Source organism: Jaculus jaculus, chromosome 13 (genome assembly GCF_020740685.1).
Source record: "Jaculus jaculus isolate mJacJac1 chromosome 13, mJacJac1.mat.Y.cur, whole genome shotgun sequence".
In the NCBI taxonomy this organism is placed as follows: domain Eukaryota; kingdom Metazoa; phylum Chordata; class Mammalia; order Rodentia; family Dipodidae; genus Jaculus; species Jaculus jaculus.
In genome coordinates, this window is record NC_059114.1 from 10,589,529 (window position 1) to 10,615,722 (window position 26,194).

The 26,194-nt window shown below is 47.6% G+C and overlaps 1 protein-coding gene across 5 annotated transcripts in view; it reads right to left on the reverse strand.

Moving 5' to 3' along the window:
* Positions 1-1,222: 1,222 nt before the first annotated feature.
* Gal3st1 (galactose-3-O-sulfotransferase 1) overlaps positions 1,223-26,194 on the reverse strand; it is a 33,095-nt gene continuing 8,123 nt past the window's right edge. For 2 of the 5 annotated variants that reach the window (XM_045132484.1, XM_045132480.1), the window contains exons 2-3: positions 5,945-6,091; positions 1,223-2,684 (exon numbers count right to left, since the gene is read on the reverse strand). In XM_045132484.1, coding sequence (XP_044988419.1) covers positions 1,520-2,684; positions 5,945-6,075 — 1,296 coding nt within the window. In that variant the 5' untranslated portion in view covers positions 6,076-6,091 and the 3' untranslated portion in view covers positions 1,223-1,519. Of the gene's footprint in view, positions 2,685-5,944; positions 6,092-25,909; positions 26,124-26,194 lie in introns of those variants that run through there. The other 3 variants (XM_045132482.1, XM_045132481.1, XM_045132483.1) reach the window with 3 other exon arrangements.

Consider the following 26,194-nt stretch of genomic DNA (forward strand, 5'->3'; position numbering starts at 1 on the left):
CTTGCTTTCACGCTCTCTCTCTGATTAAAATTAAAAAAAAAAAAAAAAGGTAGAGAAGTCGGAGGGGTGATGAAAACAAGGGGTGCTGGAAGCCAGGGAGTGGCCAGCAGGGATGGGATGAATGAGCACTGGAAATGGTGGAAACAATTTGGGATTTGCATTTTGCATTGTATTCACTCTGTGATGTGACTCCTCAGCAACTCCTGCCCCCTCCTCAGATGTCAGTTTCCACCTGTGAATTAAGACAGTAAGTGAGCCTGCCTCAAAGATTTACTGCCCCTATTGTGAGGATTCATGAGATGGTATAGACTTGGCTAAGGACCCAACGACCTGCTGAATGCTCCCAACCTCCCTGTCACACACATGTGCACACACTTGCACACATTCTTCTCAAGTTCTGCTCTGTTCTAGCCACCTCACTTCCTCCCTTCAGAACAGTGAGCACTTGTTCTGTGATTTTTTTGGGGGGGGTGGTTTCCGAGGTAGGGTCTCACTCTAGCCCAGGCTGACCCAGAATTCAGTATGTAGTCTCAGGGTGGCCTTGAACTCATGGCAGTCTTCCTACCTCTGCCTCCCAAGTGCTGGGATTAAAGACGTGCGCCACCATGCCTGGCTCTTGTTCTGTGATTTTAATGAAGTGTATTCCTCTCTGGGCCCCTCTCTTCCTGGGCTATTTTGAATATTTTTACTTATTTACTTTTTTAGAGAGAGAGAGGGAGGGAGGGAAAAGCCAGGGCCTCAGGCACTGCAATCGAACTCCGATCGCTTGCGCCACCTAGTGCACATGTGTGACCTTGCACTTGTATCACCTTGGTGGGTCTGGCTTATGTGGGACCTGGAGAGAAATCAAACATGCTTCCTTAGGCTTCACAGGCAAGAGCCTTAGCTGCTAGGCCATCTCTCCAGCCTGTTCCCAGTATATTTATAAGATCATTATAGCCCCCAGGTAGCTAAGTTCCTGTAGAGTTCAGATCATGCCCACAAAGCATTCTGCCTAATGCCAGGCACATAGCCAGGGCGCAGTCACACGGTGAACAGCCCTCACTCCACACACTCCAGGTCTTGGTGGCTAGTGAAGGCTCCTGAACCACACACACAGGGCTTTGGCATGTAACACACACTAGGTCCCTGCCTCCCCACATGGCGCTGTGTCCCACAGACATCTTCTCTCAAGTACCCACCACCACCGCCTCAGAGCCCCTTCGGTCACCAGTGAGACTAATTAACAAAAACACAACCAATTCCTTTACTTCTGAGGTCTCCCTAAAGGGGAGACCGGAAATAGAGGGAAAGGGGTTTAATTTAAAAAAAAAATGGCATAATTAGTCAAATACTGATCTCTGGTAGGCCCTCTCTTGTGCCATGGGTCTAGTCCCATGGAGAGCCCCCCCACACCCTGTGTCCCAGGGTGGCACCAGGAGGGGTCAGGGAAGGCTATGGCCAGCAGATCCCTTGCCCAGCCTCTTCGCCAACAGGAGGAAGGACAGAAGCCGGCAGGGCTGCTGGGCACGGGGAGACGTCACCACCGCAGAAAGTCCCTCAGGAGCTTAAGGAGGTTGGTGACCCAGAGGTTGGCACCGAGGTCGGTCAGGTACTGGATCTCGGGCGTGAGCATGCGCCTGCACAGCTGCTCGTGCTGCCGCGAGATGCTCTTCTTGAGGTTGTAGCCCAGGATGGACTTGACCCCCAGCGGCTGCCAGGGCTGCAGGGCCGAGTCCTGGATGGAGGCGGCGTCCACCGCCTGCCCGCCGTCGATGCAGATGCGCCGCATGCGCTCGTTGGCTCGGCGCAGGTCGGCCACCTCGCGCTCCATGCGCTGCCGCCCGAAGGCGTCCACCTTGCGCCAGAAGCTGGCGTTGAAGTGGCGGTAGAGGAGGGCGTCCAGCCGGTTCCAGGCGGTGGCGCGCCGGTACAGCTCCCCGCTGAGCCGGGGCTCGGGCGAGTCGCGGCGCGCGTTGAGCTTGAAGTAGAGCACGTCCTCCAGCTCCCAGCAGAGCAGGTGGCGCAGCAGCACGAGCGACTCGTCGAAGTACTCCTGCAGCAGCACGAGCTGGAAGCGGCGCTCCACCTCCAGGATGTGCTCGCGCACGCGCGGGCTGCCCGGGTCCAGGCCGCTGTCGTAGCCCAGGTCGAAGAAGAGCAGGTTGCGGAGGTAGTGCGCGTTGTAGCCGCTCGGGTCGTAGTAACGATCCGGATCCCTCAGGAACTCCGCCAGCTTGTCGCCCCCGGACAGCTTCCACGTGAGCGGGACCACGGCCCCGAAGTAATGGAAGGATGACTCGAAGAGCCGGGCCGGGTCCCGGATGACCGTGATGAAGACGGCGCCCGGGGGCACCAGCCCGCGCACCTCGTCGTAGTGGAAGCGCATGTGGTTGCAGATGATGTTGAAACAAGCGCCCGGCCGGTAATCCTGCACCAGGCTGCGAGCGAAGAACGACGGGTAGTGGAAGTCGTTGCGCCCGTTCGGGAAGGCGAACTTGAGCCCGTGCTTCTGGCCGAAGCGGAAGAGGATGTTGAGCAGCGTGCTGCTGGCCGTCTTGTGCGTCTTCATGAACACGATGTCGCGACGAGGATGACAACCTCCGGCCCCCGTCCTCGAACCGTTGGCGGCGGGAGTGGCGGCGGTGGCCTCGGGCTTGTCACGGTGGGGGTCCGGGGAACAGGGCGCTGAGGCCTCCGAGGTCCTGAGGAGGAGACGAGAAAGGATGGAGAGGCTGGAGAGATGGCTTAGCGCTTAAGGCGCTTGCCTGCAAAGCCAAAGGACCCAAGTTTGATTCCCCAGAACCCATGTAAGCTAGATGCACAAGGTGATGCATGCATGTACAGTTCGTTTGCAATGGTTGGAGGCCCTGGAACACCCATTCATTCCAACACTCATTCATTCCATATTTCTCTTCCTCTCTCTCTCTCTCTCTCCCCTAAATAAATAAATAAATAAGAAACCGGGCTTGGTGGTGCATGGTTTTAGTCCCAGCACTCAGGAGGCAGAGGTAGGAGGATTGCAGGAGTTCGAGGCCACCCTGAGACTAGTAGTGAATTACGGGGTCAGCCTAGAGTGAGACCCTACCTAGGAAAACTGAAAATAAATAAATAAATAAAATAAAATAAAATAGAGGATGGAGACAGCAGCATTCAGAGCTGATTGAGGGCCCCAGATGTGACATACAGGAGCCTTGGGTGGCAGAGAGCTGGGAGTGGCCTGGGAGGTCGATGATTTTAGCCTCTCTGGCCTCAGTTTCCCAATCTGTGCCCTCTTCAGGGTTGGTGTGAGAGACAAGCGAGACTAGGCATGCAGGCTGTTGTCTCCTTCAAAGCCACCATGTCCTACATGTATTGTAAAATAGTATTAGGATAGATGGCATGAAATTGCCATCTTATAGGTTAAAATAAAAGGTAGCCAGGTGTGGTGGTGCACACCTTTATTCCCAGCACTTGGGAGGCAGAGGTAGGAGGATCACCATGAGTTTGAGGCCACCCTGAGACTCCATAGTGAACTCCAGGCCAGCCTGGGCCTGGGCTAGAGCAAGACTGTACTTTGGGAAAAAAAAAAAAAAAAAAAAAAAAAAAAAAAAAACCTTAAAAAGATCAGTTATTCCAGGCCCAGAAAGCCAAGCGCCACATGTTCTCTCTCATATGTGGATCCTAGCTACAGATGACTGGGCTTCTGCGTGAGAAGGAAAATACTTAGTAGCAGAGGCCAGTAAGTTAAAACGGAGACATAAAGGGTAGAGAAAGGAAGGGAGGAGGATACTTAATAGGTTGATATTATATATATGTAATTACAATGATTGTAATGGGGAGGTAATATGATGGAGAATGGAATTTCAAATGGGAAAGTGTGGGGGTGGGGAGGGAGGGAATTACCATGGGATATATTTTATAATCATGGAAAATGTTAATAAAAAATAAAAATAAAAATTCAGTAAATTAAAAAAAAGATCAGTTATTGACAGCATCCTACGAATCAATTTGAACAAGTAAGAAAGTGGGATAGCTTATGCTGTAGAAGCAGAGTCTAGGGTCACACAGACTTGAGTTTGGGCTCAGAAAAATTTGAATTTTAGGTTAAGCAACAAATAAAAAAAATTAAGTTAGCCAGGTGTGCTGGCACATACCTTTAACCTCAGCACTCAGGAAGCAGAGATAGGAGGATTGCTGTGAGTCTGCAGCCAGCCTGAGCTCAAGTGAGACCCTGCCTCAAAAAAAAAAAAATCTACATTGTATAATTGTGTCCCAAATATTGCATGGAATGTATTTACATTAAAAATGGCTTACTTGGTTGTGGAAACCAACTGCCCTCTAATTGGATTGGAGGCCGCTCCATGGGAGGGAATACATCCCTGACACTGAAAACTTAAAACAGGGGTAGTCATGAGCCCTAGGAGTGTAAGGTCTGCTGCTGTCTGGCTAAATGTATATACTGTGCTCATCAAACTGTCCAGTAGGCACTTCTCTTAATGTTCATACCCTTATATTAATGCTACTCAAACTTTTGGTAGAGAATCTTCTATTTTCAGATGGCAGTGACCTTGGGATGACTCAGAAGGTATCATGGTGCTGGAAAGAAGTGACCGCAGTGCTCAGTACTGCAATATCTCTATCACACCTTCCAAGGCTCAGGGTCTAATGTGGAAGAGGTGGTGGAAAGAATGTAAGAGCCAAAGGAAGGGTAGGACTCCTTACAACGTGCTCCCCCCAGACACAAAATGGCCTGAATATCCATGACCTCACAGTGCCTAACACTACACAAGACCATCATAATAGGAGGAAAAGATCATGATGTCAAAATAAAAGAGACTGATTGAGAAGGGGAGCGGATATGATGGAGAATGGAGTTTTAAAAGGGAAAGTGGGAGGAGTGAGGTTATTACCATGGGATATTTTTTATAATCATGGAAGTTGTTAATAAAAAGTAGGGGGGAAAATGGCTTACTCAGGCTAAGGAGATGGCTTAGCATTAAGGCGCTTGCCTGCAAAGCCAAAGGATCCAGGTTTGACTCCCCAGGACCCACATAAGCCAGATGCACAAGGAGGTGCATGCACTCATTTGCAGTGGCTGGAGACCCTGGTGCGCCCATTCTCTCTCTCTCCCCATTTCTGTATCTCTCTCTAAAATAAAATAAAATAAAAGGCTTACTCCTCCATGTTAACAGAGTGGCTTGGCATCTTGTGCTATTTGTTTTGGTAAGTGGGGGCAGTCTGATCTAAACAGGATGACCTCACCCGTAATTGGACTGAAGTTCAGGCCTTGAACAGGATGCTCGGGGGTCATCACACTCCAACTCCTGTTGAAGTCTCAATGGCAATCTGAACCCTGGCCATAGTGTTAGGTGATTCTTCTAATCTGTGAAACAGGCTCTGTCCTTTTTTTTTTTTTTTTTTTTTTTTTTTAAATTTATTTATTTGAGAGCGACAGACACAGAGAGAAAGACAGATAGAGGGAGAGAGAGAGAATGGGCGCGCCAGGGCTTCCAGCCTCTGCAAACGAACTCCAGACGCGAGCGCCCCCTTGTGCATCTGGCTAACGTGGGACCTGGGGAACCGAGCCTCGAACCGGGGTCCTTAGGCTTCACAGGCAAGCGCTTAACCGCTAGGCCATCTCTCCAGCCCCAGGCTCTGTCCTTACACCCACTGTGCAGAGGAACACACCGGGGGCCAGTCTGCGCAGGCAGTTCACCTGCGGTAGTGGAATGCGTGCTGGGCACAGGACGGTGCCAGGTGGCCATCTGAGAGGAAGCTGCAGGCGGGAGCTCAGTGGTTAAAGGCACTTATCTGCAAAGCCCGCCGGCCTGGGTTCAATTCCCTAGTGCCCGCGTAAAGCCAGATGACCAAAGTGGTGCATGTCTCTGGAGTTTGTTTGCAGTGGGAAAAGAAAGCTGTCACAGAGATCAGGTACTGTGGTCACTTCACTGCGGCCCATCCCACCCCCCCGGGGGCCACTTACGTGGAAGCCAGGCCTGCGTGGAGTGGGGGGACCACGTAGGAGTACAGCAGCAGCAGGCAGCTGGTGAGAAGAGTCCCCAGCACTAGCCCCTTGGCCATGGACTCCCAGCGCTTCCTCAGCAGCAGCCGCATCTCGGTCGGGCACCTACTGGGGACAGCACAGAGCAAGGCAAGGGTCAGGCGGCTGGCCCCGGGATATCCCATGGCTGCAGGCCGGGCAACAGGGACCTGCCTTCAGAAGCTCCGTAGGCCCAGAGCAGGGCCCAGATAGGGACACAGAGACAAACACACAGAGATACGACAGGCTTAACTGAAGAACAGGATGGGGAAACAGGTTCTGTCTGAATTCAAAGAAGAAAAAATTTAGCCTCCTTTTTACATTCCTGTCCACTCTGCAGGGTGGACTAAGTTGGGGGTAGAAGGGAGGACTCAGAGAGTGGTCCCAGAGAACAACGGTGTTTCTTACCTCTCTCTGTTCATGTGATTCTGTTTAAATGTTTAGCTGATTGAAAAGATTCAAGTAGGGCTGGAGAGATGGCTTAGCGGCAAAGGTGCTTCCCTGCAAAGTCTGATAACCCAAGTTCCATTCCCCAGTACCCATGTGAAGCCAGATGCACAAAGTGGCACAGGCATCTGGAGTTCATTTGTAGTGGCTGGAGGCCCGAGTTCACCTCTCTCTCCGTGTGTGTGTGAGTGTGTGTGTGTGTGTGTGTGTGTGTGTGTGTGTCTGTCTGTCTGTCTGTCTGCTTGCTTGCCAACAAATAAAAATAAAATAGCCAGGCATGCTGGTGCATACTTGTAATTCCAGAATTTGGGGAGGCAGAAATAGGAAAATCACTTTGGGCTCAAGGCTAGCCTGAGCTACAATGAGACCTTACCTCAAAACAAACAAAAATAAAATAAAACAAATTGAAAATATTCAAGTGATCATTGCCTTATTTGCAGACCTTTTGGGCTTCATAATGAGATATATTCCTAAGTAAAAAGGACAAGAAGAGGGTTGGAGAGATTGCTTAGTGGTTATGGTACTTGCCTGCTAAACCTAAGGACCCAGGTTCAAATCCCCAGTACGCATGTAAGCCAGATGCACAAGGTAGTACATGTGTCTGGAGTTCGTTTGCAGTGGCTACAGGCCCTGGCACACCCATTCTCTCTTTCTTTCTATCTATCTGCCCCTTTCTCTCTAATACAGAAATAAAATAGTTTTTCAAAGTAACTTCTTTTATAAAAATATATTTTTTATTTATTTTATTTATTGGAGAGAGAGAGAGAGAGAGAATGGGTGTGGCAGGGCCTCCAGCTACTGCAAACAAACTCCAGACACATGTGCCACCCTGTGCATTTGGCTCTTACATGGGTCTTGGGGAAACCAACCTGGGTCTTTAGGCTTCATAGGCAGGCATTTTAATAGCTAAACCAAGCCGGGTGTGGTGGCGCATGCCTTAATCCCAGCACTCGGGAGGCAGAGGTAGGAGGATTGCCATGAGTTTGAGGCCACCCTGTGACTCCATAGTGAATTCCAGGTCAGCCTGGGCTAGAGTGAGACCCTACCTCGAAAACTCAAATAAATTAAGCCGGGTGTAGTGGTGCACACCTTTAATCCCAGCACACGAGAGGCAGAAGGAGGAGGATCGCCATGAGTTCGAGACCACCCTGAGAGTATAGAGTGATTTCCAGGTCAGCCTGAGCTACAGTAAGAACCTACCTCGAAAAAGCAAAAAAAAAAAAAAAAAAAAAAAAATCAAGTAATAAAGCCAAAGTTAAAAAAAATGCTTGGGTCACCCAATTAACCAGCCACTGTCCACATAGTCATCTCTGATTGCCAACAGATAGACCTGCCCAGTTAAGTGTGAATTTCAAGCAAAACACTATGCAAAAAAAAAATTATTTATATATATATATATATATATATATATATATATATATATACACACATACACACACACACATATATACATATCTGTATAAGTATATCCCAAATATTGCCTGGAATGTACTTATATTAACAATTGCTTACTCTTCCATCTTAACAGGATATCTTGGGGTTTTTATGTTTGTGGGAGGATCTGAATGGAATTACCAACAGGAGATTGGGACACAGGTGGTAATGGGAGAGGTTCAGATTTCAGAACTGGGGTCCAGGAGAGACTTGGGACTGGTTGGAGGGAGCACCGTTCAACCTCCCCTTAGCTGCGAAACTTTCCACATCCACCCTAGTTCACGCTCCAGAGACCCCGAGGCTTCAAGAGGTTCTACGTGCTGCCCTGTGACCACATGCTTGGAACACTGCCACCGCTCCTGGGGACAGAAGCCAGACAAACTGACCATCCAGAGGGGGAAAATTACCCAAGGTGTCCACAACTGCTTGCTGGACACGGGCCTTCTACACCTTCCCCTATGAGGTGGCACTGACCTCTGAACCCTTGGTTTATTGTCTAGAAATTTCTCCTCATAGGAGAGAGGAAGGACATAAGCGACTTGCAAAGGAAGAAACCAAATGAGAAGGAATTGGGCCTCTGTTTCGTTTCGTTTTGTTTTGATTTGTTTTGTTTTGTTTTGTTTTGTTTTGACACCCCTGTTCACTCTACAAGGTGGACTAGACTGGGGGAGGGAGGGCTTGGAGAGTGGTCCCAGAGAATGGGGGTGTCCCTGACCTCTCTCTGTTCTATGGAAGGTCACATGTATGCTCATGGCAGTCTGGTTAAAAAAATATATTAAAGGGCTAGAGAGATGGCTTAGCAGTTAAGCGCTTGCCTTTGAAGCCTAAGGACCCCGGTTCGAGGCTCGATTCCCCAGGACCCACGTTAGCCAGATGCACAAGGGGGCGCACGCGTCTGGACTTCGTTTGCAGTGGCTGGAGGCCCTGGCGCACCTATTCTCTCTCTCTCTGTTTCTATCTGCCTCTTCTTCTCTCTGTCTGTCACTCTCAAATAAATAAATAAAAACAAAAATATATAAATAAATATATTAGAGAGCCAGGCGTGGTAGTGCACGCCTTTAATCCCTGCACTTGGGAGGCAGAAGTAGGAGGATCGCCGTGAGTTTGAGGGCACTCTGAGACTACATAATGAATTCCAGGCCAGCCTGGGCTAGAGTGAAACCTTACCTCGAAAACCCAAAGATTAGAAAGACCCTCAGTGATTATCAGCCAGGAAACATGACATAAATCCTTTCTCAGGAGTCATTAAAAAAAAAAAAAAAGAAGCAGGCTGGAGGAATGGTTCAGTGGTTAGTGACACTTGCTTACAAAACCTGATGTCCTGGGTTCAATTCCCCAGTACATGCATAAAGCCAGATGCACAAAGTGGCACATGCATCTGGAGTTCATTTGCAGGAGGCCATGGAGTGTCCATATCCACTCTTTCTGTCTCAAATGAATAATATATATATATTATTCAGACTGAAAAGATGCACTGATCTATGTGTTTGTCTAGTATCCTCCAAGCTTCAGTTCAATTCCCCCGCACTAAAGACGGAAAGGGAAAAAGAAAGAAGCAGGGCATGGTGGTGTATGCCTGAAATTCCAGCACTTGGGAGATGAAATCAAAAGGGTCAGTAGTTCAAGGCCAACCTTGGCTCCATAGCTAGTTAAAGGTCAGCCTGGGATACAAAAAGCTCTGTCTCAAGGAGTGTTCAGCATTGAAACATCTCCAAGGCTCAGGGTCCATTGCGGAAGAGGTGGAGGAAAGAACGTAAGAGCCAAAGGAAGGGTAGGACTGCTTACAATGCAATTGTTCAGAGAGAAATTGGCCTTGATATCATGACCTCACAGTGACTAGCAATACCTTCACTAGACCCTCATAATAAGAGAAAAAGATGATGACATCAAAATAAAAGAGAAACTAATGGAGAGAGGGAGGGGATATGATGGAGAGTGCATTTGTGAAGGGGAAAGTGGGGGAGGATAGGGAATTATTACGGTTTATTGTCTATAATTATGAAAACTTAAAAAAGGTTTTAAAGCTAGGCGTGGTGACACATGCCTTTAATCCCAGCACTTGGGAGGCAGAGGTGGGAGGATCGACAAGAGTTTGAGGCCACCCTGAGACTACATAGTAAATTCCAGGTCAGCCTGGGCTAGAGTGAGATCCTGCCTCAGGAACAAAAAAAAACGTTTTCTAAAAAAGCTCTGTCTCTTGGGCTGGAGAGATGGCTTAGTGGTTAAGTGCTTGCCTGTGAAGCCTAAGGACCCCGGTTCGAGGCTCGGTTCCCCAGGTCCCACGTTAGCCAGATGCACAAGGGGGCGCACGCGTCTGGAGTTCGTTTGCAGAGGCTGGAAGCCCTGGCGCGCCCATTCTTTCTCTCTCCCTCTATCTGTCTTTCTCTCTGTGTCTGTCGCTCTCAAATAAATAAATAAAAAAAATTTAAAAAAGAAAAAAAAAGCTCTGTCTCTCTCTCCCCTCTCCCCTCCCTCCCTTTCTCTCTCTGTCTGTCTGTCTCTCTCTCTCTCTCTCTCTCTCTCTCTCTCTCTCTATATATATATATATATATATATATACACATACACACACATATGTACGTATGTGTGTGTCTCCAGAATAAAGCAATGTGAGGGCAGTACAGATTGGGTAGCTCTTACCCAAACTGCTTGGGGCCAGAAATATTTCAGATTTTTTCTTTTTTGGATTTAGGAATATTTGAATATCTATGAAGGGATATTGGGAGATAGCTCACAGGTCTGGATATAAAACTCATTTATTTTTCATATATCTAAAACACATAGCCTGAAGGAGTTATATACAAGGTTTTCAGTGTGCCCATGCCTCAAAGGTCACCCTACTACAATAGGTCAGGTGTACAATTTTTCACTTATGGCATTATGTTGACATTCAAAATATTTCAGGGCTGGACAAGATAGCTTAGCAGTTAAGGCACTTGCCTGCAAAGCCTAAGGACCCAGGTTTGGTTCCCCAGGATCCACATAAGCCAGCTGCACACGATGGTACATGCATCTGGAGTTCGTTTGCTAGAGGCTCTGGTGTGCTCATTCATATTGTCTCTCTCTCTCATTAAATAGATAAATAAATAACATTAGCAATCATTTCAGATTGTAGAGCCTAAATTTCAGATTTTGGGTTAAAGTTAGTCAACCTGAATTCTACATTTCAGGAGTACTATCCACCAGGCGTAGTGGCACATGCTTTCAGTTCCAGCACTCAGGAGACTGAGGCAGAAAGATCACTGTGAGTTCGAGGCTACCTGGAGCCTTACTGTGAGTTCCAGGTCAGCCTGGGCTAGAGTGAGATGTTACCTCAAAAACAAATAAGCCAAAACAACAACAACAACAAAAAAAAAAAACAATCAAGAGTACTGGGCTGGGAAAATGGCTTAGCAGTTAAGGTGTTTACCTGTGAAGCCTAAAGACCCTGGTTTGATTTCCCAGGACCCACGTAAGTCAGATGCACAAGAGGGCACATGTGCTTGGAGTTCGTTTGCAGTGGCTAGGGGCCCTGGCGAGCCCATTCTCACTTTCTCTCTGCCCCTCTCTCTCTCAAATAAATAAGTAAATAATTTTTTTTTTAATCAAGAGTACTACTCTCTGAGCCCAATTGGAAGAGAAATATAGAAGGGTAGCTCTCTAAAGTATACATTTTCTTAGTGGGTACACTTTTTAAAAAGACACATCCTACCCATCCCACTTTTTTTTCTTTGAGGTAGGGTCTCACTCTAGCCCAGGCTGACCTGAAATTCACTATGTAGTCTCAGGGTGGCCTTGAACTCATGGCGATCATCCTACCTCTGCCTCCCCACTGCTGGGATTAAAGGTGTGTGCCACCACGCCCAGATCACATCCTACTTTTTTTTTTTTTAAATTTGTATGCATTTATTTGAGAGTGAGAGAAAGAGAGAGGCAGATAAAGAGAGGGGAGAATGGGCGCACCAGGGCCTCCAGCCACTGCAAACAAACTCCAGATGCGTGCGCCACCTTGTGCATCTGGCTTACGTGGGGAATTGAACCGAGGTCCTTTGGCTTTGCAGGCAAGCACCTTAACTGCTAAGTCATCTCTCCAGGCCCACATCTTACTTTTTAATAAGAAAAATGTAAAAAAAAGAAAAAAAATCTACCTTGAAACCCTCCCCCCCAAAAAAGAATAAAGGGAAATGCAGCATATTACATTTAGCATAGCACTTACTCTACTGCTAGCGACACCTGCACCTGCATTTTAAAGTTTACAAGAAGCCGGGCGTGGTGGCGCACACCTTTAATCCCAGCACTCAGGAGGCAGAGGTAGGGGGATCGCTGCGAGTTCCAGGCCACCCTGAGACGACATAGTGAATTCCAGGTAAGCCTGAGCTAGAGTGAGACCCTGCCTCGGGAAAAAAAAAAAAAAAAAGTTTACAAAATACAAATCAGGGGCTGGAGGGATGGCTTAACGGTCATGGCATTTGCCTCCAAAGCCAAAGGATCCAGGTTGTTAGATGCACAAGGGGGCTCACGCATCTGGAGTTCGTTTGCATTGAGTGGCTGGAGGCCCTGGCGTGCCCATTTACTCATTTTCATTCTCTCTCTCTCTCTCTCTCATCCCCTCCTTCTATGTCAAATAAATAAATAAATAAAAATAAAATATTTAGCCGGGCGTGGTGGAGCACGCCTTTAATTCCAGCACTGGGGAAGCAGAGGTATGAGGATCGCTGTGAGTTCAAGGCCACCCTGAGACTACGTAGTGAATTCCAGGTCAGCCTGAGCTAGAGTGAGACCCTACCTCGAAAAACCAAAAATAAAAAATGAAAGTAAATTAAATAAATAAAGTATTTAAAACAAATCAGGCATGATGACACATGCCTTTAATCCCCTAAGAGGCTGAGGCAGCACGGTGAGTTCAAGGCCAGTCTGGACTACATACATAGTGAGACACTGTCTCACAATGGCGGGGAGTTGAGGCGGGGGGGGGGGGTCACCCAGCAAGTTGAAGCAAAGGGAATGGGTTAAGCCAGTCAAGAGGGGTTCCAGAAGGGGAAAGATGCCAACCTCAGGCTCAGCATCCCTGGGGCCTGGCCTTCAGTCCAGCGCTGCCATTACCAGGCGAGCCTACCGCGCCCTGCGCAGCAGCGGAGAGGAACTGAACTGGGGCCGGGGGTCTGGCGGGGGGCTTGGGACGGGTCATCACGCCCCGCCAGCCCTCAGCACGCGGGCGCTGCGCCCCCCGAGCCCGTGGGGGTGAGGGCGCCGACCATCCACCAGCCCCACCTGGACCGCGGTGCGCCCCGCGGCCTACGGCTCCCCAAAGCCAGGGCTGAGCCCCGGGCCGGGTCCCGATCGCACGGCGGGGCCCCGGGCCTGCGTTTCGCTGGCATTAGAATGGAAGCGAAGTCAAGATTCCTGCCACGGGCCCACTCGAAAATCCCAAGCAGCCACACCCTGGCCCAACAGCCCCACTCACCAGAGAACTTTCTGGAACTCTGGGAGGATACGGTGATGGAGGTCTGGCAGCAGGGGGCAGACTAACCTCCCAACTGCCAATCAGACGCCACCGAGCCTGGCCCAAGACAGTACGGGGCTGTTTCTTGTCACCCAGACTCCTATTGGTCTTCCAACCTCACCAGCCGAATCTTGGGCCCCTCCACCCTTTGATTCCACTATTTATTTATTTGCATGCACAGAGAAAGAAGGGAAATGCCAGGGCCTCCCGCCACTGCATACACCACCCTGTGCATCTAGCTTTATACGTGGGTGTGCTGGGGAATCAAACCCAGGCCTTTAGGATTTGCAAGCAAGCGCCTAAGCCACTGAGCCATTGCTCCAACCCTAATTCCACTTTTTATTTGTTTATTTGTTTTGAGGTAGGGTCTCACTCTAGCCCAGGCTGACCTGGAATTTACTCTGTAGTCTCAGGGTGATCTCGAACTCACAGTGATCCTCCTGCCTCTGCCTCCCGAGTGCTGGAATTAAAGGCATGTGCCACCACGCTCGGCCCTAACTTCCACTTTTAAGATCCTGCTGGGAATCAGGTCAAAGGCACAGGCTTCTCCATTTAACTGACAGTATAGAAAAACAGGGGCAATTATAGGGACATCAGAAGGAAAAGGAGCCGCAGACAAGAGTCTGGTTGAACATGTCTTGGGGGCTGGGGAGATGGATGATTGGCTTAAAGGCTCTTGCTTGAAAAGCCTGCTGGCCCAGGGTTCACTTCCCCACTACATACATAAAACCAGGTGCACAAGTTAGCACATACATCTGGAGTTCTTTTGCAGCAAGACAAGGACCTGGCATAGCCATTCATTCTTTCTCTGTCTTGAATAGAAAATTTAAAAAAAAAAGAAACGGGGGCTGGAGAGATGGCTTAGCCATTAAGAAACTTGCCTGCAAAGCCAAAGGACCCAGATTTGATTCCCCAGGACCCATGTAAGCCAGACACACAAGGTGGCACATGCATTATTCACATTCTCTCTCTCCCTCTCAAATTATATATATATATATATATATACACATATATATATGTATGTATATATATATATATATATATATATATATGTATGTATGTATGTATTATATAACTTTTTAATTTTTTTTCTGAGGTAAAGTCTCACTCTAGCCCAAGCTGACCTGGAAGTCACTATGTAGTTTCAGGGTGGCCTTGAACTCATGATGATCCACCTACCTCTGCCTCCCAAGTGCTGGGATTAAAGGCGTGTGTCACCATGCCAGGCTAAAATTAAAAAAAAAAAAAAAACTTTCTAGAAAGGAAGGAAGGAGGGAAGGAAGGAAGGAATGGCAGCTGGGTGTGGTGGCGCACACCTTTAATCCCAGCACTTAGGAGGCAGGAGTAGAAGAATCGCTGTGAGTTTGAGGCCAGCCTGAGACTATATAGTGAATGCCAAGCAGATCCTACCTTTAAGAAGAAAGAAAGAATGAAAGGAAAAGAAATGACAGAACTAGAGAGATTGACCAATGGTTAAGGCACTTGCCTGCAAAGCCTAACAGAGTTTGATTCTCCAGTACCAGGTAAAGCTAGATGCACAAAGTGGCACATGCATCTGGAGTTTGTTTGCAGCAGCTTGAGGCCCTGGCATGCCCAATGTCTGTCTATCTTTCTCTCTCTTGGCTTGCAAATAAATAAATAAAATAATTTTTAAAAAAGAAATGGCAACTTACACCCTCTACCTTAAAATCTTTTTAAGTTTTTATTTATTTGTGTGTATATGTGTGGATTTATGTGTGCACATGTGTGGATGTATTAGGGTTTCTTGCTACTGCAACTAAACACCAGATACAAATGCCATTTTTCTAGGAAATCTATATTTAAAAAATATTTTATTGGGCTGGAGGGATGGCTTAGTGGTTAAGGTGTTTGCCTGCAAAGCCAAAGAACCCAGGTTCGATTCCCCAGGCCCCACGTTAGCCAGATGCACAAGGTGGAGCATGTGTCTGGAGTTTATTTGCAGTGGCTGGAGGTCCTGGCACGCCCATTCTCTCTCTCTCTCTTTTTCTCTCTGTCAAATAAATAAGTAAAAATAAAATATTTTTAAAATACATTTTATTTATTTACTTGAAAGAGAGACAGAGGCAAATAGAACTCCAGATGCATGTGCCATCTTGTGCATCTAGCTTACGTGGATCCTGGGAAATTAAACGTGGGTCCACTGGCTTTGCAGGCAAGTGCTGTAACCACTAAGCCATCTCCCCAGCACAAAGTGCTAGTTTTTGTGTCTGGCTTTATATGGGTGTGAGGGAATTGAACCCAAGCCAGAAGGACTTGCAAGCAAGCACTTTATCCACTGAGCCATCTCTCTAGCCTGACCCTAAAATCTGGAAGGCATTCTGATCTTTCTTCCCTGCTTCCAAGAGGTGCTGCCGTGCCCACTGCCTGCTTGGCTCGAGTATCAGGCGTTCTCTGCAAAGCTGATAGCCTTGAACAAAGGGCTCCTGCCTCCCCTCCTTAGTGCAGGTGTGCCCCCTTTGCCTTACAACCTCTATGGAGTGGAACCCTGCCAGCATCTTTGTCGGTGCTATATTGAAAGCCAGCCTTTCTCCTTGGGAGACTCTGATCTTCCAGCTGTCATTCTAGCTTTTCACTAGATGACATTTTGAGGTTCCATAACTCTCAAAGCCAAAAATAGGTAAATTTAGGCTCCGCTGACATTTCCTAAGAGGTCAAAACCTAAGCCGGGCATGGTGGTGCAGGCCTTGAATCCCAGCATTGGGGAGGCAGAGGTAGGAGGAGGATCGCCATGAGATCGAGGCCACCCTGAAACTACATAGTGAATTCCAGGATAGCCTGGGCTATAGCAAGACCCTACCTCAAAACAGAAGGAAAAGGAGGAGGAGGAGGAGGAGGAAGAAAAGGAAGAGGTTAAAACCTAGCTGCTCTGTACATCTAGGCATATTTTTCAACTTTGTACTAAACTAACAAATGGTGTCTAATCCAGAAAAGAAATGCCTACAAGAAATATTGTCACCAGAGCTTCAGGGACATCCCATGGCCAGTTTTTGGCTACTCTGGGTCGACTAACAGTGTCTGAATCAGGTGGAGAACTCAATGTGATTATCTTAGGTTTAAATGTGGGAGAAGCTAGTGATGTTTACTGTAGGTAGGGAATGTGGTTGAGTATGCCAGGTTCTTTCTTTTTTTAATTTTTTAAAAATATTTTGAGCCATGTATGGTGGCATACACCTTTAATCCCAGCACTTGGGAGGCACAGGTAGGAGGATTGCTGTGAGTTCAAGGCCATCCTGAGACTCCATAGTGAATTCTAGATCAGCCTGGGCTAGAGTGAGACCCTACCTCAAAAAACCAAAAAAAAAAAAAAATTGCATTTTATTTAATTTATTTATTTTACAGAGAGAGAGAGAAAGAGAGAGAAAGAGAGAGAGAGAGAGGGGAATGAAGGGTGTGCCAGGGCCTTCAGCCAATGCAAACAAACTCCAGATGCATGTGCCACCTTGTGTATCTGGCTTACATGAGTCCTGGGGAATAGAACTGGGTCCTTTGGCTTTGCAGGATCCTTAACAGCTAAGCCATCTCTCCAGTGCCCAAGTTGTTTATTTTTATTTATACAAGTAAACATAGGGAATATAGTTCACCCTCATTATAAGTTAAAAAATATGGGGGTGAAAAGGCCTATGTAAGGTCAGGGGAAGAGATTGAGTAAAGGAAATGTGGAGGGAGGGCTGATCAAAAGCTAAGAGGGGGGCTGGAGAGATGGCTTAGCGGTTAAGCGCTTGCCTGTGAAACCTAAGGACCCCGGTTCGAGGCTCGGTTCCCCAGGTCCCATGTTAGCCAGATGCACAGGGGATGCACACGTCTGGAGTTCGTTTGCAGTGGCTGGAGGCCCTGGCACGCCCATTCTCTCTCTCTCTCGGTCTTTCTCCCTGTGTCTGTCACTCTCAAATAAATAAATAAAAAATGAACAAAAAATATTTAAAAAAAAAAAGCTAAGAGGGTATAAATAAGTTATATGGAAACCAACTTTTTTGGGCAATGGAACACATAGGAGCCATAGATTGTTACTAGAAAATTTTCAATGCCAGAGATGGGATACCTTCCAGTGAGTTGTTGGCCAGGGAGGTCCCAGATGCCCCAGAAACATTACAGGCCATTGCCCAGGCCCTTGGTTTCACACCAGGAATAGATGGTAAGACCCTATTGCTGAAGATTCCACATGTACTGCAAAGTCACTGAGAAACCCTGCTGGAGCTGAGCTCAATACCTCCTCCTTGTAGACCAGCTGACAGAAAGCTGAAAGAAGCCATTCTGCAAGCAGTTCAATGGGAGAGAGAGAAATCACCAGTGAAGGTACTCAACAGTGGACACTGCAAGTCTTATATTTGGCCAGCCAGGCCAAATGAGCCAACAGGTGCAATACTGGCACGTCTGTTATGGGGGAAACCAACTGCCCTCTAATTGGACTGGAGGCCTGCTCCATGGGAAGGAATACATGCCTGATACTGAAAACCTACAACAGGGGTAGTCATGAGCCCTAGGGGTATAACATCTGCTGCTGTCTGGCTAAATGTATGTACTATTCTCATCAAACTGCCCAGTAAGCACTTCTCTTAATGTTCATACCCTTATATTAATGCTACTCTCACTTTTGGTTAGAGAAGCTTCTCTTTTCACATGGCAGTGACCTTGGGATGACTCAGAAGGTGCCGTAGTGCTGAGAAGTGACAGAGGAGTGCTCAGCACTGAAATATCTCTATCATACCTTCTAAGGCTCAGGGTCCATCGCGGAAGAGGTGGCAGAAAGAATGTAAGAGCCAAAGGAAGGGTAGGACTCCTTACAATGTGCTCCCCCCAGACACAAAATGGCCTGGATATCCATGACCTCACAGTGCCTGACACTACCTACACAAGACCATCATAATAGGAGGAAAAAATCATGACATCAAAATAAAAGAGGCTGATTGAGAGGGGGAGGGGACATGATGGAGAGTGGAGTTTCAAAGGGGAAAGTGGGGGGAGGGAGGGCATTACCATGGGATATTGTTTACAATTATGGAAGTTGTCAATAAAAAAATTAATTAATGAACAAGTAAGGGCTGGTGAGATGGCTCAGTGATTAAAGGTGCTTGCTTGGAAAGCCTGGTGGCTGGATTTGGCCTGGGTCCAAAACCCTAGTACTCATGTAAAGCCAGATGCACAAAATGGTTCAAACATCTGGAGTGGTTTTTTTTTGTTGTTTTTTTTTTTTTTGTAGTGGCAAAGAGGCCTTGCCATCCCTGTTCTCTCTTTCTCCTCACAAACAAATAAATAAAAGTGTTTTTGTTGTTTTTTGAGGTAGGGTCTTGCTCTAGCCCAGATGTCATGAAACTGGCTATGTACTCTCAGGCAGCTCTCAAGCTTTCAATGATCCTCCTACCTCTGCCTCTCTAGTGCTGGGATTAAAGGTATCACCACCATGCCCAGCTAAAATATTTGTTGTTGCTGCTGTTTTGAGGTAAGGTTTCTCTGTAGCCCAGGCTGACCTGAAATTCACTCTGTAGTCTTGGGCTGGCCTCAAACTCATGGCTATCCTCCTATCTCTGACTTGTGAGTGCTGGAATTAAAGGCATGTGCCATTGCACCTGGCTTCTAATTTTTTTTTTTTTTCTATGAGGAAAGAGAGCAAGAGAGAGAGAAAGAACTGGAAGACCAGGGCCTCAGCCACTGCAATTGAACTCCAGGTGCTTGCGCCACCTAGTGCACCTGTGTGACCTTGTGCGTGCATCACATCTGTGGGTCTGGCTTAGGTGGGTTCTGTAGAGAAACTGAATATGGTTTCTTAGGCTTCACAGGTAAGCATCTTAACCGCTAAGCCATCACTCCAGTCCTAAAATATTTCTTAAACTTTTTATTTATTTACTTACTTATATGAAAGCAAGAAAGAGAGATAGGCAGATAGAGAATGCACAGTCGGACTTCCAGCCACTGCAAATGAACTCCAGATGCATGTATCTGATTTATGTGGGTACTAGGGAATCAAACATGGGTACTTAGCTTCTCAGGCAAGTGTCTTAACCAGTAAGCCATCTCTTCAGCCCTCTAAAATATTTTTAAAATAAATTTAAAAGGGCTAGAGAGATGGATCAGTGGTTAAGGCACTTACCTACAAAGCCTAATGACCCGAGTCCAAGTCCCCAACACCCACATTAAGCCAGACGCACAAGGTGGCACATGTGTCTATAGGAAAACACATACACATACCAAAAAAGGTAATAAGCTGGGCATGGTGGCTTACGCCTTTAATCCCAGCACTTGGGAAGCAGAGGTAGGAGGATCACCGTGAGTTCAAGGCCACCCTGAGACTACATAGTGAATTTCAGGTCAGCCTGAACTAGTGTAAGACCCTACCTTGAAAAACCAAAACCAAAAACAAAAACAAAAAAAGGTAATAATTTTGGGCTGGAAAGATGGCTTAGTGGTTAAGCGCTTGCCTGTGAAGCCTAAGGACCCCGGTTCAAGGCTCAGTTCCCCAGGTCCCACGTTAGCCAGATGCACAAGGAGGTGCACGCGTCTGGAGTTCGTTTGCAGAGGCTGGAAGCCCTGGCGCACCCATTCTCTCTCTCTCCCTCTATCTGTCTTTCTCTCTGTGTCTGTTACTCTCAAATAAATAAATAAATAAATAAAATATTTTTTAAAAAGGTAATAATTTTGAAAGTATATATTTGGTATTAAGAATTGCTTAATGTGGGCTGGAAAGAAGTTTTCATGTTTAAGGCACTTGCCTTCAAAACCAAAGGTCCTAGGTTCAACTCCCCAGGACCCACGTAAGGCAGATGAACAAGGTGGCACATGCATCTGGAGTTCATTTGGAGTGGCTGGAGGTCCTGGTGTGCCCATTCTCTCTTTCTCTCCCTGCCTATTTCTGTATCTCTCTCTCTCTCAAATATAAATAAATATAAATATAAATGATATATAATAATATATATAATATATAATATAAAATAATATAAATATAAATATAAATAAAATATATTTAAAAATGAATTGCTGAATGCTATGAAGAAGACAATCAGATCAACAGTATAACTTAAAACTGACAAGCAAAGGCCAAAGGTATAATGGATGTGGTCATATGAAAGCATGGATAGAAGGGTCTGATGGGGCTGGAGAGATGGCTTAGTGGTCAAGGTGCTTGCCTGTGAAGCCTAAGGACCCAGGTTTGATTCCCCAGTACCCATGTAAACCAGATGCACAAGGTGGCGTGCACCTGGGGTTCGTTTGCAGTGGCTGGAAGCCCTAGTGCGTCCATTCTCTCTCTATATGCCTCTTTCTTTCTCTCTCTCTCAAATAAATAAATAAATAATTTATTTAAAAGAAGGCTCTGATGGCTCCAGGCACATCTTTGGGGTATTAACATAGCTGAAATGTTAATAGAAACAAAATTTAAAGCGGAGAACAAGAGGTATACGTCACTGGGCCGTCTTGGTGATATCTGCTTGGTGGTTGTCTCGTGTCTAGCTCTGCGTGGTGGCCCAGGAAGACTGGCTCCTAGGGGATGATTGCCTTTACTGAAGGGTGTAGCTTTTCCTTCGTAGGTAGTTGCCTTCATCTGGTGTTACTGAAAGAGATTAGGAACAGGGTAGTCTCTTTCATAGGTAGTTAGGGACATGGGCTCAAAGGAACATAGAGCCAGGAGTGATGGGGCAAGCCTTTAATCCCAGCACTTGGGAGGCAAAGGTGGGAGGACTGCCATGAGTTCGAGGCCAGCCTGAGACTACATAGTGAATTCCAGGTGTAAGGCAGCACCATTCATTCCATGGGCTGGGATCCTGGACTGAATAAAAAGGAGAAAGCTGGAGCTGGAGAGATGGCTTAGTGCTTAAGATGTTTGCCTGCAAAACCTAAGGACCCCGGTTTGATTCTCCAGGACCCACATAAGCCAGATGTACAAGGTGGCACATGCGTATGGAGTTCATTTGCAGTGGCTGGAGGCCCTGGTATGCCCATTCTCTTTCCCTCTCTCCCTCTCTCTCCCTCTCTCTTCCTCTCTCTCTCTCTCTCTCTCTCTCTCTCTCTCTCTCTCTCTCTCTCTCTCATTTTCTCTGTCCCCCTTAAATAAATAGGTAGGGGCTGGGGAGATGGCTTAGCAGTTAAGGCATTTGCCTACAAAGCCAAAGGATCCCAGTTCCATTCTCCAGGATTTTCGAAAGCCAGATGCACAAGGGGCGCATGCATCTGGAGCTCCTTTGCAATGGCTAGAGACCTTGGTGTGCCCATTCTTCCCTTTCTCCCTCTCTCTCTCAAATAAATAAATAAAATATATTTTAAAAAATAAATAAGTAAAATACAAAAAAAAAATGATTTTAAAGGGGAAAGCAAGCTGAAGCTGAGCACAGACATGCTCTCATTCGTAGCTGGGGACTGACTGGGACAGCTGCCCCAGCTCCCGCTGCCATGCCTTCCCCACCTTGAAGGACTGTGGCCTGGAAGTAGAAGCTGAACTGAAACCTTCCTGCCTTGAGTTGCTTCTGCTCTGATACCTTTTCCCAGCAACGAGAAAGTAACCAACACACCGGGGGCCTTGGGCATATGCTAGGCAAGGTCTTCACCATTGAGCAACCCTCCCTCAGTGTTTATGGGGGCTTCGATACACACTTAGCTCACCCACATGGCTCCTTCATACTTAAGCCATCCCCTCATGTGGCTGTCAGTGAGGTGGTGGCTGCCTGGCCTTATTGTCACTCTTCCTGGGCTGCCGAGGCCCCAGGACATCTTTTATTAAACATTTACCAGGTGCTAGGCTCAGGGACCTTGGGGTGAATCACCCACAGCAGGTTGCAGGGGGGAGCTTCTCCTAAGAGACACACTGGGCCCCTGTCAATAGTGATGACAATGGCTAATTATCACCACCATTAATAATTAATCTGTATGGAGGCTTCTCATTAGAATCCCATAGCCTTGGAACTGAACTCAAGCCTGGCTCCTGGCCACTAGGCAGCCCCTCTCCAGCCTGTTTGCCCAGCTCTTCCTGTGTTCCCAAAGACTGCTTGTGCTGACGTTCTACCACATGGGCACTGTATGTATGAGGAGACTGAGGATCAGGGAGGGGGAGTTTTGTGGCTAAATTCACAAAAGCCAGGCAGAGAAGGAGAGACCAGCCTTGGACACTTCAGGAGGCCGTCAGAACCTCCTCTGCCTCCCCTCCCCTTGTTGTGACTTCTCACCCAGCCTGCCCGGGCCAGACTCTGCCATTCTCCTGGGACAGAAGCCTTCTTTTGTGCACCTCACGTCCCTCCCCCAGGCTTGCAGTAACCCAGGAAAAGGCTGTTGTGAACAAAGCAGGAAGCATTTTGGAGGTCCACAGACCTGGGCTCAAATTCCTGCCTTGATCCTGTCTTGCTGAGTGACCCTCAGCAAGGCATGTTGCCTCCTGGAGCTTCAGTTTCTCTACCCGCAAAATCAAGTGACGAGGGTAGAGGGGTATCCACTGGGTGTGCCACCATGCACTCACACACACACACACACACACACACACACACACACATACACCATGCACTCACTTACACACACACATTGAAGCCTGGTTGTAAATTCCAGCTCTGAATGATGGTTCATGCTGGCAATTCCAGCCACTCAGGAGGTACAGACAAGAAGGCAGTGAGTTCAAGCCGGGCGTGGTGGAGCATGCCTTTAATCCTAGCACTTGGGAGGCAGAGGTAGGAGGATTGCCATGAGTTCCAGGCCACCCTGAGACAACAGAGTGAATTCCAGGTCGGCCCGGGCTAGAGTGAGACCCTACCTTGAAAAAAAAAAAGGTACTGAGTTCAAAGCTGGGTATGGTGGCACATGCCTTTAATGCCTTTAATCCCAGCACTTGGAAGGCAGAGGTAGGAGGATCACTGTGAGTTTGAGGCCAGTACTTAGTGAATTCCAGGTCATCTTGAGCTAGAGTGATACTCCACTTGGAAAAAAGAAGGCAGTGAGTTCAAGAACAGCCCTAGGCCAGCCAGGCCAAATGAGCCAATGTGCAATAGTGGCACATCTGTTATGGGGGAAAATAATCGCCCTCTAATTTGACTGGTGGCCCACTCCATGGGAAGGAATACATGCCTGATACTGAAAACCTACAACAGGGGTAGTCATGAGCCCTAGGGGTGTAACATCAGCTGGTGTCTGGCTAAATGTATATACTATGTTTACCAAACTGCCCAGTAAGCACTTCTCTTAATGTTCACACCCATATATTAATGCTACTCTCACTTTTGGTTAGAGAAGCTTCTCTTTTCAGATGGCAGTAACCTTGGGATGGCTCAGAAGGCGCCATCGTGCTGAGAAGAAGTGACAGAGGAGTGCTCAGCACTGAAATATCTCTATCACACCTTCCAACGCTCAGGGTCCATTGCAGAAGAGGTGGTGGAAAGAATGTAAGAGCCAAAGGAAGGGTAGGACTCCTTACAACGTGCTCCTCCAGACACAAAATGGCCTGGACATCCATGACCTCACAGTGCCTGACACTACCTACACAAGACCATCATAATAGGAGGAAAAGATCATGACATCAAAATAAAAGAGAGACTGATTGAGAGGGGGAGGGGACATGATGGAGAGTGGCATTTCAAAAGGGAAAGTGGGGGGGGAGGGAAGGGATTACCATGGGATATTGTTTACAGTTATGGAAGTTGTCAATAAAAAAAAATAATAAATGTTTTAAAAAATTCAAAAAAAAAGAACAGCCATGGGCTACCCAAAGTGACCCGGTCTCTAAACACACGAATGAATGAATGAATACGGGAGCTGGCTCAGTGGCTGAGGTGCTCGCAGGGCAAATGTGAGGTCTGGAGTTCAGGTTCCCAGCATGCACGTTCATGCGGCCCACCCGTGATCCTGGAACTCGGGAGGCAGAGGCAGGGGACCCTGGGAGCAAGCCAGTTAGCTGAGTCAGCAGGCTTCACGCTCAAGTGAGAGATGCGCCCCCAGTAAATAAAGTGGAGGACACCTGAGGAGGACACCCAACGTCAACCTCTGCCTTCACATCCCACACACATGCACCTGCAAATGCGTTGCGCCCAGGCTGGAGGAGATGGCTTAGCGGTTAAGCGCTTGCCTGTGAAGCCTAAGGACCTCGGTTTGAGGCTGTCTTCCCCAGGACCCACATTAGCCAGATGCACAAGGGGGCGCACATGTCTGGAGTTCGTTTGCAGAGGCTGGAGGCCCTGGCGCGCCCATTCGCTCTGTGTCTCTCTCTCTGCCTCTTTCTCTCTCTGTCTGTCACTCTCAAATAAATAAAATTAATTAATTAATTAATTAAATAAACAAAAAAAAAATTTTTAAATGTGTTGCGCCCATACACTTAAGAACATACGGACAGACACATGCTCATACACATACATATATATGCCAAAAAAAAATTCCTCTCTCTATTGTTCTCTTGCCACATGCCCTAAACAAGGCTGTGTCTTCTCAGGGCCTCTAGTTCTTCTCCAAATTAACACCAGTGTTCCCTCCACAGCAGGCTGCTAAACGTTTTTCATGGAACACTTGGGCTGACTCAGAGCAGATGCTTGCTGAGTGTGGCCTGCCACCACCGCTATTATATCGACCACAGCCCCCAGGATTCAAAACTGATCCCATCCCACTGGGTGTCCACTGGCCCGAGACAGAATCACACGCGTCTACTAGCCCTGTGCCCAAAAGTCTCAAGTCCAAGAAAGATCTCAGTGGCCGGGAAGATGGCTCGGTGATTAAAAGGGCCTTGCTTGCAAAGCTTGTTAGCTCAAGCTACCATGTAAACTGGGTGTAAAAACGTGGTGTGACAAGTTGGCACACGCATCTGCAGTTTGTTTGCAGTGGCTGGAGGCCCTAGCACACCCATTCTCCCTCTCTCTCTGTCACTCTCAAATGAATAAATAAAAATAAAAATAAAATGTGGTGCAAGCATCTGGTGTTTACTTGCAGTGGCAAGAGGCCATGACGCAATATATACATACAGTGGAATCACAAAAAAAAAAAATATTTTAAGCCAGGCATGGATGCAAACGCCTTTAATCTCAGTACTCAGGAGGCAGAGGATGGAGGGTCATTATGAGTTCGAGGCCAGCTTGGGACTACAGAGTGAGTTCCAGGTCAACCTGGGATAGAAGGAGACGTTACCTTGAAAAGAGAAAGAAAGAAAGAAAAAGAAAAACGATTTCAACCTCAAGGTCTCTAGAAAACTAGGACACTAACCCTCAGAGAGGGTAGGGGCACCCTCAAGGTCAGCCAGCAAAGTGTCCGGAGAGGCGAGACTAAAACCTCGGTCGCCCACCTCCACACCCACAATGGTAGCAGACCCAGGTAAGAGACAAGTTTCCCCATCTATCCCTCCTCCTGTGGCTTATTTGAGCCATGCCGGCTTCCAGCATTAGCAGAAAGCCAGCCCCCCCCACCCTCGCCACTGTCCAGTTCAGCAAGGACCTGCCAGGATAGAAGCTGGACTTACTCAACACATCCTACGCACAGAGGAGCCAAGCCCAGAATGGTAAAGGTGACTCATATACAGTGTCGCAGGTATGGAGACCCCAGCCCCCCCCCCCCCCATGCAGGGACAGAGGGAATCCACTCACCTTGGGCTTCCTCCTTCTCTCACAACCTGAGCCAGGTTCAATCAATGCCCAGGCTGCCTCTGCAAGTCACTGGGAGACAGGAATGCTCCAATGACACCCAGCAGGCAACTGGCTGGCTCCTTCTCACCATGCCAGTGGGTGTGAATATTTATAAGTCCCTCCCTGGGGACAATGAGTGGCATACCCAGGCACCGTGAAGGTGGTGCCCGGGCTTCTGACCCTTCCCTGGCTGGACAGCCCTGGGCAATCTCTATCTCTCTCGTCCCCAACATTCAAGCAGCTCTT